The 21,004-nt window shown below is 40.1% G+C and overlaps 1 protein-coding gene across 1 annotated transcript; it reads left to right on the top strand.

Annotated features, from left to right (window-relative positions):
• Positions 1 to 16: 16 nt before the first annotated feature.
• Positions 17 to 21,004, top strand: CFAP57 (cilia and flagella associated protein 57; the record flags this gene model as incomplete). The annotated part of the gene is made up of 22 exons (XM_082484171.1): positions 17 to 173; positions 245 to 561; positions 2,081 to 2,367; positions 2,543 to 2,726; positions 3,532 to 3,681; positions 4,748 to 4,887; positions 5,573 to 5,738; positions 6,124 to 6,237; positions 6,728 to 6,940; positions 7,547 to 7,720; positions 8,876 to 9,037; positions 9,531 to 9,686; positions 11,252 to 11,345; positions 12,233 to 12,423; positions 13,408 to 13,581; positions 14,697 to 14,855; positions 15,274 to 15,417; positions 16,588 to 16,704; positions 17,672 to 17,806; positions 17,890 to 18,033; positions 20,055 to 20,181; positions 20,473 to 21,004. The coding sequence occupies 22 exons, from the start codon at positions 17 to 19 to the stop codon at positions 20,682 to 20,684; spliced, it is 3,717 nt and encodes a 1,238-aa protein (XP_082340297.1). The 3' UTR covers positions 20,685 to 21,004.

Consider the following 21,004-nt stretch of genomic DNA (forward strand, 5'->3'; position numbering starts at 1 on the left):
CGGCGGCAGCATCAGCATGTCGGCGGTAGTGGCGCAGCCGGTGGCTGTCTTCGGCTGCCGGCCGCGGGTCGCCGGCGGCGTCTGCTTCTTGGAGGACCAGGTTGTGCTGCACGCGGCAGGGACGGGCTGCCTCCGGCTCCACCTCGAGCAGAAATGGCACAAGTTCATCCCAGGTGGCCCCGGCCCTAGCCCGCCCCGGCCCCGGCGCTGGCCCGCCCTGTCCTGACCTCTCTCTTCCCCGCAGGCACCGAGAAGAGCCGGGGCGTGCAGGCGCTAGCTGTCAGCCGCAACCGGCGGTACCTGGCCGTCTCAGAGACAGTGGCGGAGCAGCCGGTCCTGACGATCTACGAGCTGTCGGCGGTGCCGGCGCGGCGGCGGAGGACGCTGGCCGCCGCCGAGCTGCCGGCGCGGGAGGCGGTGTCCCTGGCCTTTTCCCCTGACTGCCGGTACCTGGCGGCCGCCACGGCCCCCCCTGAGGCGAACCTCACCTACTGGCTCTGGGAGAAGCAGCAGCTGATGGCGGCGGTCCGCATCGAGGCCCCGGGCAGCGGCATCTGCCAGGTAAAGGCCATGGCCACTCCAAATTCCACCATGACAGCACCGGGCCCGTTTGGCTCCCCTGGGCCTTGCCAGGGTACTGGGGTGTGCACACTTGCCTCCAAAACTGAGCTGGGCCAGCCTCTCTGCGGCTCATTTTTAATGTTTTGATTCACAGTTGCTGGTTTTGATTCACTGGTGCTTTGGGAGCATATTGCACTCTTTCAAAAAGGTGGATAAAGTGATCAAGCGTTAGATCAACAAGTACTGGCTGCCAGGGAGCACATAAGTTCAGTTGGCAGGATACGTGCACAGTACATTTTCCAATAGCCACATGGCTTCTATCCAGGGCAAGGTAGGGAGGAGAGGGCCCCACACTGCATATTTTATATAGTTTCTGTGGCCTTTCTTGGTGTCTCTTGTAGGTCTTCCTCAGCAATAGGACACTGGGCTAAATAATTTTTTTGCTTTGACCCCTAATGGACATTCTCATGTCTGTATCTCTTATATCATATGAGATTCTCTTACATCACATGAGACCTATGGTATGGGGCTAGTACAACTGGCCAGTGAGCGTGCAATGTGTCCCTTGTGTCCCTGCAGAAACACTCATTAAATATATTGGCTGTGCTCAGTAGGCATAACACACATCTTGGAAGCTCTTGGCATACTCATGCCCCTTTTCCTTCCTGCAGTCCGTTCCATGTGCAGATCAGAGGAGCAGCCCGGGAAGAGTGGCTAGGAGCAGGCTTGATGGCACTCAAACAATTCCTGCATCCTGCTTTGGGTGCCCTTTTTTAGTATCTTTCTTGCAGGGAGGTTAGAGGCTTTCAGTACATGGGTTGGTTGGACCCCAGCTGTCATTTTTTCTGGGGTACAGCTACAAGCTGAGGTTGAGTGAACTACTGACTTCACAAGTTCAATTTCTAAAGAGAGGAGAGTGACTGTAAAGACAACTGCTGTCTAAAGTCCCATTAAGCATGAAAAATGAGGTCTAACTACCCCTACTATCCTCCATGTTGGGTATTGGGATGGCTATTCCACTGTTTTCACCAATAAACACCTAATTATGTAAATTAATATTTGTAATGGGCAAGGTTTGCCTGAAATACAGAAATACAGAGTTTATTCCTGGCCTTTAAGAATGAAAGGTTGCATTTTTCAGGAAGCTTACTACTGGAAAAACAACTTGCTAATCAGCGGTACAGAGGTATTTTGGCCTTACTTTTGTCATTTAATCCTGAAGGGCAGATACAACTTTCTCTTTGGTATTGCATTGTGATTCAGATAGTGCCTTAGCTTAATAGACCTAATGTGTTTGTTGAATCATGTAAAATTGATATACGCAGTTTTGAAAGGGGGAAAATGCAATATGTAGTTATGATGTCTATTTCTTAGTCTCTTCTGTATTCCTTTATGTTTCTATGAACCTTCTTCCCTTGTTTTCCTGTATCTGGTACTGAAAGTCTTTGGAACAGGTATAATATTTGCTTATTTGTGAACATAGTTGTGTAAAATAATTTCTCTTTCTTTTTTTCCATAGGTGAGCTTTAGTCCTCAAGACAACGCACGGGTTTGTGTCACTGGAAACAGCTTTTTTAAACTGTTTAAGTATAGTGAAGGAACTTTGAAACAGACGAATTTACAAAAGGAAGCACCACAAAACTACTTGTGCCATGCCTGGCTGTCCAAGGAGGAAGTTATATGTGGCACTGACACAGGCAAACTTATCTTGTTTCAAACTGGGGAGCTGCACTGGGAGACAACTGTAGAGTACAAAAAACCACCCAGGGAACAGGAAGAAGATGCAACAACAAACGAATATGAGAGGTAAATCTGTTAAATACTAATAGCTTCATGCATGTGCATGCAGATTAGTTACAGGCCATTCACTTATTTCATTCTTGTCCAGTTTATGAATTGGTTACAATATTTTGATTGCTGCTGATAAGCATTTTTTGTTTTGTCCTTTAGTCTTACGTTTTCATGCATTTCCTGCTTGCAGTTCTTCTGATGTATCTTGTGGACTGACCTCTGAAGATAATGGTTCGCAACAGGATTCTTTGCCTCAAATATCTGCAGTTGCAGCATATTCCAAAGGCTTTGCATGTTCATCTAGCCCAGGAGTTGTTCTTCTGTTTGAGAAGACCAAGGAAAAGGAGATCTACAAGGAGAGTCAAGAAATCTGGGTAGGGAGAAAAAAGGAAGGGATTTGCCAGAGGTCACACTGAAAGTCAGTGACAGATGTCCTTTTGCAAGGTAGCTCTGCATCCTCCCACTTGTAATATGGGCTCTGAGGCTGCTAAATTTCAGGAAACCTTTAAGAAACTTTATTTATGGAGACTTTTGGAGCTAAGAAGTAATGTACATCAGCTTTGAAGAATTAGGCTGCTTGTTTTTTTTCAAGGCAGAGCTTTTCTCCCCTCAGATATTATGGCTGTCACGAGACTTGTGCACTCTTAAGTAATGTAGTAAGATTTATAACAGTTCTATGGCAAGCTGTATGCATTGACTTACTGCAGTGTCTGGATAAGAACATTTAACTCTGATGACCTGGTCAAGCCTTCATACTCCGGGCCTAAAAGGTCAGATCTTCCCTATGCACGAGACCGTGTAATAAGACTATTATCAACCTGAATGATACAGTGCAAAGAATTCTGAGGTCACAGTTTTCAGGCAGTTTTCATTCTGACACTTGCTAGTTTTTTTCCTTGATATTTTTCTGCTTCGTTTTTGTTTAATGCAGTATGTAAGATCACTGCTGAAATGTCCTCTGATAGTGTTTTCAGCCCTAACGCTATAGATACAGTTAGGTCATCTTGTCCTCTATTTCCTGCCTTACAGTAGTTATGTACTATTAAATATCCACGTTGTCTTACTGATGTTATGTATATGCTTATTAGAGTAGCATTACAGCAAAAGTCTGTGTGTGTGCATGCCTGCTACTAAAACATGGAGACCTGGAGTATCCCATGGGATGCATTTCTTGTGCAGCTTCCTCAGGACCTGTTCAGCAGTGAGCCAAAAAAGTCAGGCAGACAGGACATTCTATGTATATGCTTCAGCCCCTCTGAGGAAACGATGGTAATTAACACAAATAAAAATCAGCTTTACATGTTTACTATGGTCACCGATCTTATGAAGGTGAGTGCAATCTTACCATGTTCCACAGCAGTCATGTCCAGTAAAGGATGTATTGTAATGGCAGAGCATTGATTTCTATGATGCATTCTCATAAAATCCATCAAATAGCATTTGAACCCTTAAAGCTCATGATATGAAGGGCTCTGAATGCTTCTCTAAGAGCTGTATTTCAGTAGCCCCATGTTCAAGCATCCCTCCATATGAATACCTGATGTTATTCAGCAGAATCATAGAGGACACTGTTGAGACCGTTCAAGGGTCCGTGTCACTGTTGAACCACTTAAGTAAGGCTTTAAGAGAAAGATTTTTAATGTAACTGTAGTAGTTTATGCTCCTCTGTAATATCCAGAGACTTTAATGCAATGATAAAGCTGGAACAGCCATGGCAATCTCATGTTACTCTAAAATAATAGTAGTTAGAAGTGAAGCCCCTTTGTGAAGGACAAACATAATGAAAAATATTCCCTACTCTGAAGGAATTAAATAATACAAAGATAAGAGATAAATGTATTATCATGAAATAGACTTGCATGGAGTTAAATACCTATCCTGTGTACAGGCGTATGGAAAGATCTTTACAACAAGAGGTTTTGTAGTTACAGGTCCTTTTTCTGCATGCAGCCTAAAATTTAATTGGTGCTTCACTTCCAGCACGTACTAGCTAGACATCCTGGTTAAGTTGCTTATCACTCAGCTTTTGGTTATTTTTAAATATGTCTCTGACACGAGACATATTTATTTATCGAGACATTTATTTATCTAACTTGCATTTCTCTGGGCACCTACAATTATGTTCTGCTCTCACTAGTGTACGAGAACTACCGAGCCTACATCTTCCCTGCATCACTTTTTTTGATTACTAATTATGAAGTTAAAACCGATTCTAACATTGTTATGTTTTAACATTGTTGTTAACGTTGTTATGTTCAGACCAGTGCAATGAAAGGATTAAGTTTCCTCAAATCTATTTGATTACTGTATGCAAAGAGCTATGATAGATTTCTTATCTGACTTACTGCCTGCAGTGAAATATTTGTGATTTTTTTATGTTCTCATTGCTTCTCAGGAGAAGACAGCTTATTTTGCATATTTGAATTTCCCATTGCATTCTGCTTCGATCACTGGTCTGGACGTCTGTATTTGGAAACCCATTCTTGCTACTTGTTCCCTGGATAGATCTGTCCGCATCTGGAATTACAAGACGAAGTAAAGAGTTGTTTGTGTTTTTTATTACCTCTTATTTTTTCATATATTCTATTTAGCAGGCATCAGCAGCAATCTCATATCAATGAGAGTGTGGCTCTGGTAAAATTCTTGAGTGGAGTGGGATGCAAATGGTCTTAATGACATAATTTGGGGAGTGTGAATATGCAGTGCCTTTAAAACTGGTGCCAAAAGAATCCAAAGTCTTTTCTCTTAAGCCATTTTTGTGTCAGACTTCTCATGTGTTTAGAAAAAGAAATCTTCAGCAATGTTTCATTCATTTGTCTTAAGATACTGTTGTCCCATCTCCTGCTTTGTAGCCATAGTTCTTAAGCAAAATGACTCCACCTTTCAAGGTTCTATGGGAGGGAGAGAGGGAGAAAAACAAGCCTCAGAAGAGATATTTGTGTGGGTTTGCAATCAGCGGTTCACTTACCTTCTTTGTTATATTACAGTAAACAAGGATTTGCCCTTGCACCTTCCACACCTCTGTGAACCAGAAAGTTCAGATTTGCCTTTGTTTCCTGTAACATTTTAACATACTTAACCAAATGACAACAGATTTCCTCAAGGACAAAGCAGAGTCAGATTATAGCTGCAGGTGTCCTTGCCAGGCCAGATAACCTCCTGTTAAGTGTGCACAGGGAGTTTGTACTATTCCATACTGCACAATGGTTTTCTCTTTCAGCACGTTGGAGCTTTATAAGGAATATCGGGAGGAAGCATACACAGTATCACTTCATCCCACTGGCCTTTTCTGTTTGGTTGGGTTTTCTGACAAACTACGATTTATAAGTCTACTGTATGAGGACATGCATGTTTTCAAGGAGTTTGCTGTGAGAAAGTGTAGAGAGGTAAGGAGTGATGCAAAAATGAAATTGGGGAGTTACAGGGAGCAGAGTGGTGAAGAAAGTGACAGAAGATAGAAACGTCTCCAATAGATTCTAGTAGGATTTAGGATATCAAAACATAGAGAAAAGGATTCCGACTATTGAAAAATGAGCTTGGACACTGATGCATAACTGTAGACCTAGGAAGCAGCAGAAGGGATAGTTTGCTCAGAATTACTCAAGGACTCAATTTTACAGGGGAAAGCACCAATTAAGAAAGCAGTAAGAGTCATGTCATAGAGTTTTCTTTTTGTGTAAGTCTGATATTAGATGATGTCATTGGAATTCAATGTGTGAATTTTTGTATCCACTGCATCTGCAGTAATGGGTGGTTATGTTCTTTTTGTAGTGCTCATTCAGTAACAGAGGCCATCTTTTTGCTGCAGTTAATGGAAACGTGATTCAAATTTATTCCAGCATCACCTTTGAGAATATTAATAATCTGAAAGGACATAGTGGGAAGGTTAGTAAACAAATCCTATATGATACAACTCATTCAAGTATGAACTAGTTGGTAAGATGCATTTTGAAAAGGTAAAGTACAATTTTGGATCAAAAATGGGCCCAAAAATTAAAAATACAAAAGTCAGCTTTCTTTGGTCAGAAATCAATGTATGCATGCACTAGATAAATCTAAAGAGTCTGTCCTTAAATTGAAGGTGAATGAAGGGCAGGTAGCTGAACCAGGAAAAATATCCCAGTAATAAATTATAAAAATGTACTACTCATTATTGAAATGAGCTTTTTCCTGACAGTGTGTTCATAAAGTAGTTCTTACTGATTATTTTTTTTTTGAATGCTAAAATGGAATTAGTTGAGAAACATCTAGGGGATTTTAAGTAAGGCTTAGAAATATGATTCCAAAGCTGTCAAGGATTTAATGGTAAAATGACTCTATGCTGTATGTCTATAACTTACACATTGGGCTCCTTGTTGTGTTTTGCTTTTGCCAGATACATGCAGTTAAGTGGAGCGCAGATGATGCTAAATTTGTCTCCTGTGACACACATGGTGCTCTGTATGAGTGGAACTTGTTGACAGGTAAAAGGGAGTCAGAATGTGTGCTCAAGTCCTGCATCTACAGCAGCATTGCCCTGTCTTCTGATGCCAAAATCATCTTTGCTGTTGGATCTGACCAAACTCTTAAGGAAATTTCAGAATCTTCGGTGAGCTAACAAGTATTCTGGGATTTTGCTAAATTCTGTTGGGAGGGTACTAGTGCTTTGGTTTCCTTATCATCCATAGGAATCAGTCTGGTTTTGATAACTGCAATATTGATTGACACTTTTCTTGTGTTCTTACCTCCTTTACCATGAAACCTGAGATTTTGTTGGAGTTTTGTATTTTTATAACTTTACTTGGATTTACCTAAGAAATCTTCTAATCCAGCTAACAAACTAGCTTGGCAATATTGTATCAACTGTTTTTGCTGAAATACAAGTGTATTGCATCTACCACTGTAGGCTATGTGCATTTATTTTTTTTTTTTGTCCAGAAAAGTAGTAAATTGTATGTGATAACCATTACAACTTTCTGAAGTGATCAACTTGCGTAACTTAGATTGAAATTTTTAGAGTGTATATTTATAAAGCTTAATACTAATTATTGTTCATGGCTTTACTCCTGTAGCCATGTAGATTCTTTTAACTGCACTATTCGCTGCAGGCAGAGGTATGACAATTGCTTATGCAATAAGTAATCAAATAGTATTGGGAAACTTAATGTAATATGCAGGTTTTGTGTGGTGGTTTGATTTATTTTTTTTTTTTTAGATCCAGCATGAAGTGCCTGCTTTTGGTGTTGTTTATACTGCAGTAGCTGTTTCTCATTCTGGGCACATGGTATTTGTTGGTACATCTCTGGGTACAATTCGAGCTATGAAATACCCATTACCTTTGACGAAGGATTTCAATGAGTATCAGGCCCACGCAGGTGCTGTTACAAAGGTAACATAGAGTACTTTCTTTCCCTGCAGTACCAGCTGAGGTCTCCTTTAGTGCTGATTCTCCTTCCCGTTTCATAGCATAATACATTAAAACTAAGGTTGAGCCTGCACATGGAGAATGAATATTACAGCATTGATAGAAGCCCTGTCTCTAGAAATAGATATCACTGGAAAGCTGTTGTTGGCTAAAAAGTGGCTGACGCCAGGATATATGACGTGGCATATCCCTGATGGAGAACTTTGATATAGCTCTTTCTGGAAAGAAGAAGGTAAAGTTATGCAGGCACAAAAACCTCTTGTGAGAATGGAAGGAGGAATGAGATAAATGCATTAAGCAACTTGCTGCCAGGGTAAACAGCAAAAGAGATTGCAGTGCTGGTCTGCTAACCAGTGTATTTCTAAATGGCTAATGAACAGCATTTGAAAGGTGGGGATATTGTGAGTAGAGCCTGCAACCATGGAACGTTTCAGTGCACTTTCTCCAGGAAGCCACATGTTCTGTCTTGTTAAAACTGTTCATACTTTTGGCATTTTATGTATCACTGTCAAATACAGCACCTTGACTTGGACCTGCACAGTCCAACATTAGGCTATGAACTTCAGTTAGTGGAACTCTACTTTCGCCTCGCTTCTAAGCTGTGTCAGTTCCCAGGTACTCTGTGCCAGCCCACACGGTCATGGGAGGTCTGGAGGAGGTGACAGTAGTTATTACTACGTAGTTCTTGGTGGGCTTATTTGCAGATTCAAAAGAAAACGTTTAGCCATCTGTTGCTCAAACAACTTCTCAAAGAAAAAAGCTAGAGACCTTTGGAATTGTCATACAAACTGCCTGTCTGTGCTGTGACTGTCTAGATGGTTGTTTCTGTTTCAGGTTTTTAAAAAACTTCGTACAGCTTTGAGAGCAGAAGCAGATACAGTGTCTTCACATGTTGTTCTTTTCTTTCCCTTCCCCTGTTGTCTGGACCAGGGTGGAGCAGGAGTAGAGGACATAATCAAAATGTTGGTAGTGGGGCTATGTTAGTATTTCCACTGTTGACTTTCTGTGGTAGAAATGACAGGGAGTATGTGGGTGGGGAGAAAAATCTGGTATAACACCAAACTGTTGTCTCCATTCTTCCTTATCTTTGCTGTTATTTTGTTGTTTCTTCCTTCTAAGATGTCCGTAACAAACGATGACCTATTTCTGCTGACTGCCTCAGACGATGGCTCTATATTTATATGGAAAGTGTATGATAAAGGAGGTGGGATACTGAAATGGGAAAAGGAAGTTGAGTATGCTGAGGAAGTGCTGATCATGAGATCAGATATAGAAGAGAAGGTAGGAGGAGCAACTTGTGAACATGTACCATAGGATTCCTAGTGCGTAGATGTCACGACACGACAACAGCTTATGAATTACATTTGTATGATGTTTGTGACTAGCCGTTCCTATATGGTCTTCTGTTTTAGAGGGCTTGCATGGCTTTTGTCATAAAAGGTTACAGCAAGTAGCTGCAGCTGCTTGTTAATATACAAACTGCATTGTATGAACAGTTAGTGTGGAGAAAAATTTAGACGTTTCTCTAATACTTTCCCCAATCTCTTGAAAGCATTTTTAATGCAGTAGAAAAGTCAGAAGCTGCATTTCTGTAAACCGTCTTGTGAAATAACCAGGGAACCTTACTTCTGGAACTTATTCTTGTCTGTCTGAAAATTCTCTGCAAAGACTGTCTTTCATAAATATGTGCATGTAAATAAAATACCCTTAACAGATGTTGCTAATGGCAAATAATCTCTCTGTTAAAACTGTCTTCTCATCCATGTCCTAACAGAGTCAGGCAATGCTAGACCTGCAGATCCGTGTGAAAGAGCTACAGGCAGAAAATGATTACCAGCTATGTCTTAAGGACATCTACTTTAATGAAAAAATAAAGGAATTAGAAGAGAATTTCACTCAGGAAATAGGCTCCCTCAAAACCAAACACCAGGTATGATTCATATTGCAGAACCAAATACCAAGAAATCTTTCACTGAAGAGACAAATTCAAGCTTGCATTATGTATGTATGAATGCCATAAAGCATCTGAAAAAGGAAACATTCCTTTCCATTAAAGACATTCTTCATATTTGTAAAGCATGAAGCTACCTTTGAGTCAAGTATCTTGTAAGTACGAGGGGGTGCAAGAGTTCTCCTAGGTAACCTATAAGTATCTTCACATAAAACCAGTTCCAGCAGTAAATGCTGCCTGAGACCAAGCTACGTTACCCTTTAGAAGAAATGGGACCATGCCTTAAAAGCACTGTCACGTGTAAGGTTGCAGCTGCTGCAGGATCCAACACTTATTCTTCTTAATGATGCCTTCTTTATGCTCTGGCCGCTTAGCTTTTTTAAGAAAGTCTGCTGAGATATCTTGTATACTTTTTGAAAACAGAAGTAAAATATATTCCCTAGATTTCTTTGGTTCATGCGTTTATTGATTTCTCTTTAGTCATGAAGCAGGATTTCCCTGAAAGGCAAAAGCCACCATAATACCTTCCCACGGTCTTCTTTATCTGTGTCTGTTAATTCTATTCTGTCCATCTGTGTGGCGCACACACCAAATTTCTGACCTGTAATTTGCTGTATTTCTGGACCCTTTTTAGAGTTAGAAAGCAAGCAATTCAATAGCAATTTCTATGGCAGTAAGATGGCTTGAAGTGAGGTATTACATATCACATGATTCAATTCTGTGTCAGCCTCATGTTCTTTTTGAGCTTTTAGATTACTATTTTCCTGTCCTGGTGATTTTTTACTGCTTGTTTTGATGAGTTGTACACAGTCCCTTCAAGCAGTATTTCAGTTTGACTCCACATAAAGAAGGATTCCAGTATGAAAGCTTGCCAAGTTACTTCCTAGTTTTATTATTTGTTGCATCCATCAGGCAAATGGAATATTTGTGCTTATGCAAGATCCCTACAGTTGTTATGAGAAGAAAGTGAAAAATGATATCTATGGTACAATTCCCAACTTTTCTGGGAAATTTCTCACCCATTTTCTTGTTCCAGTTCTTTGTGCTTTCTTAGAAGATTACGTCATTTGTAGTGGTAGTCGGACATTCCAAGCAAATGGCATTCAAAACTGACTTTTGCATAGGTTTATGTCATTCTATGCAAATGTCAGTGCTTTAGGACCTCAAGGTTGCTTCAAGTGAGACAGGAAGCAGCTTGAACTTTAATATCTGGACAACAATTTGTGGAACTGCAAATTCTCCTCAAGCAGGCACACACAAAGAAGTGGAGGCTTTTGTAGCTCACAAACTTTTCTTGTTAGATTACGATTATACATTATTATAATACCCTGTATTATATGAACTCCATTTGCTACTTTCCCTCAGCTAACTAATCTCTTGGAGAACTTTGCTTAGTGACACGTGGCATCTGAATTTTGGTGACAGCCTTCAAACATAAATTCTGTTATGTTTGTGTTCCCCACCATGGGCAAGAGCACAAACAATTTGGACACTGCTTTGCCTAGTTTCAAATTAAAATGTATTTTTCTTATTTTTTTCCCCAGATTTTACAGGCAGAGAAAGAAAAACAGGAGCTACAACACCAGTTTCAACTGTCTGAGCTGATGAATAAACAGGCCAGGGAGGTGCAACAGCTAGGTTAGACTATAATAAGTGTTTGTAACTTGAATCTGGAGGAAGTGTGTTAGATCCATAACAAGTAATGTGTCAGGGAGGGATACCTAGAGTACAAGTACAAGGAAAAATGCATGTATGTCATATAGATATTGCAGACCACACGTTTGCCTAAACTGCACCATGCACGTGACCATGATGAGAACATGCACACGGGTACTGTATCTTAGATGTTTGGGTTTTGAGATCAGTAATTTCTTCATTTATCTTATCACTCGTGGTGCAAGAATAGTGAAGTCGTACAGTTCAGCAAGGAGGCTAATGTACAATGTACAACATGGAAATACCTGGACCCCAGATTCATCGTCAAGATAAAACAGAAATAATGCAAATTAGTACCAAAAAGCAAGTCCACCCATAAATGAGCCCATTGCCTACTCATATTCTGTAACAGTTGTGCTTATACAGCTCTGTCGTGGTTGTCATCTCAAGGGAATGCCTAAATTAGCTGTTATTAATTTGTTGTAATGGCAGATTTTGGTGTAGGTTTTAGATTTGTTCAAGCTGGAACAGAACAACATTCTGTCCCGATGCAGCAAGCAGGGATATAGCAGAATGTTTAGAGACACAACTGAGAAAGGTGAATGACAGCTTTGGAACAGGCTTTATTAGTAAAGTGGTAAGTAAAAGGAAACTCAAGAGATGGTTTTGTGATGTAAAATTTTGCACATCTGCAGAGTCTAAAACCCCTGTATATCTGATGAAGAAAGTGATTAAGTGCTTCCAGTGTAAGTTATTACAACCAGCTGCCAAAAAGACAGTAGAGAATAAGATATTGATGACTGTAGAAGGATAGGATACGCCTCTCTTTTCTATCGGTTTTATCTGTTCCATATGTTTCCTGTTACCAGAATCTGACAGTAATCAGAAGCTTTTAATGGAAAATGAGAAATACCAGGAGCTGGAAGTGAAATCCCAGAGGATGCAGGAGGAATATGAGAAACAATTGCACAGTTTGGAGGAAAGCAAAAGCAAGGCTGTGAAGGAGCTAACAGAATATTATGAGGAAAAACTTAACGAGAAATCTGCTCTGCTGGAAGAGGTAGGAAACTTGATTTGCAGTTTGAATTAATGACTAATTTTATCTCCAACTGTGATAAAATGTTCCCTGGGAAAGGAAAGGTTGGCTCCCTCCATGCAAGTCTTTATCTGCCTGTAACCTCGGGGCTATATGTTGACAGGTAGAACAGTAATGAGGAAAACCCAGCTGACTTACCAACTTTTCTGGGCTTCGTACCTTGAGTAAATAACCTGCTAAGATTAATCTCCTTTGGCATTCTCAGTTTTGCCTCTCTTTCTCCTAGATCAAGGAATTCCTGTTTATTAATGAGGGTTAGATGATGCATTTACTGTGATTGAAGAAAGATTTGATCTCCTTGTTCTAGTGAAGAGATAACATTTCTAAAATGGTGAATTCCATTCCTGAGTCCCTGAGGTTCCTACCTGCATAATTTGAGGATCAAAGAGAAATACCCCCAGTAATTAAAAAACTCCTGCATGTTGAGGTCAAAGGCTTGGCTTGACAAAGGGCAGCCAGAGAACTGATACTTACATATCTAAAGTCAATAAATTCTATCAACGTTACTGTTTGCAGCCCTATGTTGCAATACCAATTTGGAAAGAATGTGAAGAATGAATGTGAGAAGAGAGGCATACAGAGACTGATGCAAACCTGAGTGGTTATTGGTCCTAATGCGTCAGAAACAGCAATTTTAAAAGATCTTTTCATGCTTTACTCATGTTTGCATTTTCTGTAGCTGGAACAAGTTTGCTGATGTTAGTATTTGGGCCAGGTTCCTAACATGGAGCATCCAAGCCTTAAGAATAATATTTTTACTTTTGTCTCAACAGTTTTTAAAGTTACATTAATCCCTTAAGAAGTTAAGTTACCTTAAATTATATTGCTGTAATTGAACAGTCCACTAAAGATAGATCCTCATGGGAGAAACACAGTTACAAATAAAGAATTCTTCTTTATTGGTCTCTTACTGTTGTCTTCTCTAATGTTTGCTTTCCTTAACTGCAGGCAGAGGAGAATATGAGGCAGCAGCTTCAAGCACATGAAGAAATTAAGAAACAAATTGAAGAAGACGAAGACCAAGAAATCCTGGAAATCAAAATCAAGTATGAGAGACGGCTCTTGGAAGAAAAGGAATCAAACCTGCAATTGAAAGGAGAAATAGGAGTAATGAATAAAAGGGTATGTCTTATTCTGTGATAGGATCAGACCTGCATGTGGAGGCCTGTAGCTGAGGACTGAATGTAATTAGGGCTTGTCAATTTAGTCTATTAATTTAGTTTGTAAATATGTGGCATTTCATATGAGAATAGTAGACCTTTCTATCAGTTTAAATGTTTCAGAATATTTAGGCAGAAGAAGAAGCTGTGTGATGATTGTATTGCTGATATGATTAGAGATAGATGATAGAGGAGGTGTGTTTTTATTAGTACACTCTTTTTTATCTTACATAGTTTTAAATTATAAATAATAATATTGTTCATCCTATGATGGGAAAGAAATGAATCTTTTTATTTTTCCAAGATCTAATGCATTGCTTTATTAGAAAAATACTTCTACTGCTTCATTCAATGCAATAAACACTTTGTGTTTTGTGTGCATCATCTTTTTTTTATTGGTTTTACTAAGATTTTTAAGGCGGCATGAAACCTTTTACCTCTCATATTGGCTGGGTATTACATTTGCATAAGAATGTTAGAGGGACATTTTTTCTTCGCTATCTATCTGGAGACAGAGAGGTTCTCTTCCTTCGTACGCTCTATTATCATGGTATTGTTTTCAGTTCTGTTGTCTTTTCAACACCAGGAATTTCTTCATGGGTCCTCACAGTTTGATCAGCACCATTTCTTGGTTTTGGCTTTCTTGGCTTCACAGATATTAGTACTGAGGTGGGATTTTGAGAGTACCCAAGAACTACGAACTAGGCACCCTTCCAGTCTACTTTTGACATCTTTAGAGATGTATGACAAGTGATTGCCTTAAAATAATTTTCCATGGCTTGAATGTTATTTGAAGCTGATGCTTGGCTACAATATCCATACCCTTCTTGCTTCTGGATACAAATTCCTTGATTCCTTGTAGTGCACTGAGTATTCTGTCAGAATATACAGAAAATGCAAAAATGGATATTCAGCCCCCTTTTGAGTTACAGGTATTCAAGAGATATGATGCTCCTTCATCATATCTTAGTTTAATATCCTTTATCCCACAGTCTACAAGGTATCTTACAGAGTAGGATGGCTGAGTTGTGCGCAGCTTTTGGAGAGTGTTAAGTTCTTATTTGTTTGCATCTCTAGTTGAACAGCCTACAGAAAGAGCTCAAGGAGCGAAACAGGGACATTGAGGAAATGAGACTGGAACAGCAGAAGCTGCAAGGCATCATTAAGTCACTGGAGAAGGACATCTTGGCACTGAAGACAGAGATTCAAGAGAGAGCCGACACTATCCAAGACAAGGTGAGGAACTGGACAATTGGCTCAGATCAAAGTCACCCTCCCTTAATTTAATACAGAAATTTATTTTAATATTATTGTGTTTTGATAATATCACATGACTGGAGACTCAGTTTTAACTTAAAGAATTCGCTATCTTTTGTTTTGGGATTTTAGTTTTTAGTTGAAATTCTAAGCTTTTCTTGGGAAGCTCAAATTCAGGATGTTGAGTTTCTCGTCCCCTGTTCTGGCATCTGTAGATGGCTCTCTGTATTATTTGTCCCCTCCTTTCCCACCCAATCTGTGTAGATGTACAACTGAAGTTCAGTCTTCCACCAGACCTGTGACTGCTGTTTTTGCCTCGACCATGTTTGGGCCTTGTCCTAGGTATCTGTTTGAGAGTGCTGTGTCTGATTCAGATCTCTGTCCCTATTTCTCCCAGGAGAAGCATATATATGACCTAAAAAAGAAAAATCAGGAACTGGAAAAGTTCAAGTTTGTACTGGATTACAGAATAGAGGAGTTTAAAAAGCAAATAGAGTCACGTGAAAAGGATATTAAAACAATGAAGGAGCAGATCTACGAGGTGAGTAACACTCTGATTTGGCCTCTGGTACTAAGCCCTTTGTCTGAATACAAAGATGACCCGGCAAGTCCCATGGAAGGCTCCATCCTGTTTGTTCCTTGACTTCTTTCAAGAATACACAGCACTGTCAATATCTTCACAGCTAATAAAAATATTTGCGCACAATAGCTGCTATTTAATTTTCTATCACGTGCTACCAGTGATCAACACAGTTATTTAAGCTCCTGTTTTAGTATTTAATTCTAGACTCTCAGTAGTATCAGTTTTGCTTCAAAAGAGATCTTGTCCTTATGTGGTTGGCCCCCACATACCACGTAAAGTTTGCAAGACACTGCCTTTACTGATCTGGGAGAAGAGAGAATGAACTTCTCTCAGAAAAGTTGCAGATTTATGCAAACATAACTCTGTTTAGGTGTTAAGTATGTGGACAAATTGCTGTTCATCAGCTGATCCGTGGAAAATTTCCATGTATTCATACTTAGCTTGCAGAAAATTCATTGAGGCAACTTATTTATAAGAGAAACTTACTGTCATCTCTCTATAGATGTACCTTTAGCTCAGCCAAATTAGGGCTATGGTGACATAGCTAATCAATGACCTATTAGTTTTCATATGTCTGTTTATTCAGAACAAAAACTTTTTAAATAAAATGCAAACTAATGAACAATTATTTATGTACATCAGACTAGCATGATGAAAGCCCTGTTCTCACTTCTGGTCAAAGTCTGATGCCAGTAAATACTGTAGTACCCTTATTACTTTTTTTTCCCCTGTGTTTTACCACAGCTTTTCAATGCATTTGTTTCTTGTCAGTATCAGGTTCTTCTTATTGTTGCACTTACTCTTTCCAGTATTGACTGTTTTAATTTCCATCTTGCCCATTTTTATTCAAATGGAATGGTAGAGCTCCAGTTCAGCTCAAGGAAATGAAGGGACATCACATCACTTCAATAACTAACTCAAAAGGGAGTTGAATATCCATTTTTGTGTTTTCTGTATATTCTGACAGAGGGCAGTGTTGTTCCAAAATTGACTTTTTTCATGTTGTAATTCAACCTGAAGGGGGATCTACTCCTTCAAGTCAGTATTTCCAGTCTCTGATTTTCCTGTTATGTGTTGTTTTTTCATGTCTCCTTTTAGTCCTGATTTCCTCCTCCTGCTTCCTTTCAGATGGAGAGGGAGCTGGAACGATTCCATAAGGAGAACACACAGTTGAAGCTGAACATCACACAACTGCAACAGAAACTAAAGGCAGCTGATCACGAGGTGCACAGAGAGAGGCAGAAGGTATGGGGTACAACCGCTGTGCAGGTCCTACGTAATGAAGTTTGTGGGGACAGAACACTTCAGAAGCATTACTCTAAGCAAACAGGTAGTTCAGGAATACTGTGTCCAAGGACCAGGAGAGTCTCTGGTCAGTGGGGACAAAGACAGAAAGCTTCCAAGCCTTCAACCAGGTTAGAGAGTTGATAATAAAAACATCCAGTTATTTATGTGTCAGTTTGTTCAATCAGCACATATTCACCTGGGTGTAACAGAGCAGCGAGTCAAATGCTAAACTGACTACCCTTTCCTGCCCAAGCCTGAAATCTGGGAACACTTGGCCTAAACAGGAGCAGCACACAGGCTACCACCTACAATGAGATGTAGGCATTAGTAGGATGAAATGAAGGATGGGCTTATTAATGGAGGAAACGACCCCTTGTGTTTGACAACAAGCATGTCAGTCATGAGGGAGGAAGAGGGACTGCAAGTGAAGGTGAAGGAGCTTAGCAGGAAGTGCAGGACTGAGGAAGCAGATAGAGGAGCAGGTAGAAACCAAGTGAGAATGAGAAGGCAATCTTGATGTGAAATCATCAAGTTGTGCATGTGTCTGATATGTTTTTTTGTCCTTTGCCTTCTCTCATTAACTGCATGCTGTTTCTACATAACAAGATAGTTTGTATGGAAGGGACAGTTGCAGATAGTGTTCGTGATGATAAGTCGCTGTTTTTCAGATGAGATCTCTGGACGCTGGCACTTACATTACCTAATGCAAGCATCTTGGATTATTATTACTGCTAAAACTTATCACTGCTATCCAACATGTAGTGCTCACATCCCCAATGTGTTTTTTAATGACATATTTTTTAAAAATTAAAAGGAAGTAAAGTGTATGAGAACTTTCACTAGGTCTACTAGGCTTCGTAGAAGAGCGCACATGATAGAGTGCTCTGATGAGCCAAGTAAGAATGTACCTACATCATTCTTGCAGAAGCAAAATATGGAAGCTCTCATCAAACGATTTAAAACAGATCTTCATAATTGTGTGGGCTTCATTCAGGATTCAAAAAAAATGAAGGATGGCATCCGTGAGCTCTACAGCAAGTATGTGCAGCAATCCGACACGGTGAGTCAGGGCCTTTGCCTTCTCCTTGCAGATTGATTTCTCTGGTAGTGTAATTATTGAGGCAACATGCTGTGGCCCCTCAGGTGGAGACTGAAACAGTAGACACCGATTTGCAGCAGGAGTACATGAGACAGCGAGAGTATCTTGAGAGGAATTTGGCAGCTTTAAAAAAGAAGGTGGCGAAGGATCAGGAAATCCACCAAGCTGCTTACACGCGCATCGTGCAGGTAATAAGCCTTTTCCTTGTGGTATGGAGAGGGAAAAAGGAAGCAGCTGCACAAAAGACACTTTAGTAGCCTTACCACTATGGTTTCTTAGGACTTTGAAACAGTTTTTGTTTGCTTCCTTGCCAGAAATTCCTAAGTTTTTTAAGTGCTTCCATTCAAGGATAATATTCATTGGGCTACTAAAGTTCTATAATTTTCTGGACAGAATGAGCAAGATCTCTGAAGTCAGAAATTGACGCTGTTTTGTGGATACTTTTGTTTCTCCCCCATTCCCTAATGTAAAAGGAGACACGGAATCTCTGCTGCCTGGATATTTTTAAACAATTAATGTACTTATTTTTTATTTCAAACAGTATTTATAATTGCAATCATAGTCAATTTGCACCTGTCTGAGTTCCAACCTGTACTTGCTGTGTGGTAGTATTTAGGAAGTAATTTTGGAGGAAGAAAAGAAAAGAAAAATAATTACTTTCTTTGGCCACATAGTCCCACGCCTACTGGTCTGAATTCAGAAGAATTTTCTGCTTTTCACATCCAGGTTTTTTGAGGAAGTGCAGAAACACATGATGAATATGCCTATTCGCACTAAGTTCTCTTGCTCAGAATCCTTGTTCCTTACAAGGCAAGGTAAACTTGTGACTGCTGGGGCCAAAGATCCAAATTGTTTTCACGTGGAGTGACAGGATCTAAACCCCCACACCAAACATCCTAGGAGGACAGCTCTTTTACAGTCTCTTCTTACCATGATCTCCTTCTGCTCAGTCAGCATTTCCTTTTCCCCTCACTAGCTCTTTCTTCATTGTTACTTTTTTTATGCTTCCTCAGGATCATTAGACCTCGGTCCCCTCCTAAGTCATTTGTTCTTTGCTGTTTATTCATAGTGCTTCTTCAGGCCTAGGCAGCAGCGATCTTTTTCCCTGGCCCTGTTTTAATTTTTTAATTCCTTTTGTGAGTTAGATGTTTCCTTTTGGCACAAAAGGAGATGGTTTCAGAACATAACCTGAAGAATTTCCTTGTTGGAATAGGGTGACAGATGGTACTCATAATGATAATACTTGATGTCTTGGATCAGTAAGCCTAACATGAAATGATGATTAAAACCAAATTAATAAAACATCTGGAAGATGAAGATATCAAAGGTTCTAACCAGCCTGGTTTCTTCAAAGAAAAAGCAGTTCTCTGAAGTCTAGTAGATTAATGAGACTTTACAGCCAGGAGGAATTATCATGGTCTTCCAGTCCTTCACAGGGGGCTTTTAAAACTAGTTTAGACAAACTTCTGTCAGGACTTGCTTTGAAAAAGTAAATGACATCTTGATGGCCTTCTAGCTCTGTATTTCTATTATTCCTCAGTTGTACTTACATTTTCAGAGCTGTGCATTCCTCTTTGAGTGACTACTCATAGGTACATTCCACTAGTGACTGCTGCAACAGATGATTAGAACTGTCAAGATTATTTTACTTACTCTTATCAATTGGCAAGTTGTTTGTTGTTAGACTATTAGTTTTCCCTCCAGCCTTCTGTATTTGTAATGGCTTCTTTGGTCACGTGGATACATCAGAACACTGAATAATCTTGAAGTAACGCAGCTTGAACTGAGGCATGTATAGGATGATCTTTTCTATAATGTCCTACCTGTCTCTAACAGTCAGCACTGTAGGGGCTTCCTAGGCTGTAGACTGCATCCAGACATCATATGCAGTTGTATCTGATGGCCTCACCCTCCATGCATTTGATTAATCTCTTTTCTGAAACAATTGGTACCTTTTTCAAGGTGCAGTGAAAAAAGCAAAAGAAATATTAGCTTATTGAGCTAACATGGTTTGAATACTGTCATGTTTTGTGTCAAATCTACTGTGGCCTTATCTGAAATGTTGCGTACTGCACTGATTGCCTCGTATCTTCTGCTTTTGATACTGATTCTATACTGGTCAGTATCCTTCCCAATGATATGAAGATACATATTGCTGAGCCAGATAGTACCTATGCTTTTCCTAATAGGGCATATTGGTTTTTTGCAGGAAAACGTGAGTCTGATTAAGGAAATTAATGAGTTGCGGCAAGAACTGAAGGTGGCCCACACCCAGGTACACGACCTCCGGTCAACACTTAGATTAACCAAGAAAAAGCAAGCAATTCAAGACACAGGTGAATAGTACTTCTTGTATGTTTTCCACATTGTCAGTATTCATTCCAGAAGCCCTTTTTGTCCTTAGTGAACAATTCTGTTACTGTCTGCATATCATTTCATCTTGTCTGCCTGCTGGTACTGCCTGTTACATTGTAATGGTAGTTGTAGAAGCTGCTAAATACTGCAGAATCTTACTATTTAGCTCTACTCGTTCAGCCATGAAAGGTGCCTTTCCTTGTTCGTGCCAAAGAACTCTGTGAGCTGTACCTTTGTTACTCTGCACCATCCCCTCTGATTTTATCTTCTAGCTCCCTCCAGTGAACTGCTGTCCAGCCCAGCTGTCCTGAGGTTGAATGCAGAGAAGGAAAGTGAGAAAATCATAGAAATGCAGCACCTCGAAATTCAATACCTGAGAGACCAAATCCAGGAGAAGGGGCAGGGCCCAGCAGTTCAGCCTCTCTTAGACGGCAGTATTCCTCAGCTGAATCTGGAAAGAAGCCACAAGACACAGCAGCAGTGACCTGGTTCAAGGATGCCTTACATTATGATATTCTCCTGGCAAGATCAGAAATGCAATGGCGTAGATTAGCCTTCCATGATCCTATTCTCTCCCACTAGAAGCATTTGTACAGCAGTCACTGCTCTGAACACAAGGCAACAACCTTCACTCCCTTCTACTTTCCTGGAATCTGCCCTTTCTATGAATCCTACAAGCCAAGAGAAAAAAAAAAAAAATTGTTTTAGTGTAAGACTGATCTTTGTGCCTTCATGCTAGGGCAGGTACGCACCTTTCTATTGACAAAAAGCGTGTCCTAGTTCAGAAGAGCTGGTCAAACTCTG

Source organism: Vanellus vanellus, assembly GCF_965231255.1.
Source record: "Vanellus vanellus genome assembly, chromosome: 5".
NCBI classification, from domain to species: Eukaryota; Metazoa; Chordata; class Aves; order Charadriiformes; family Charadriidae; genus Vanellus; species Vanellus vanellus.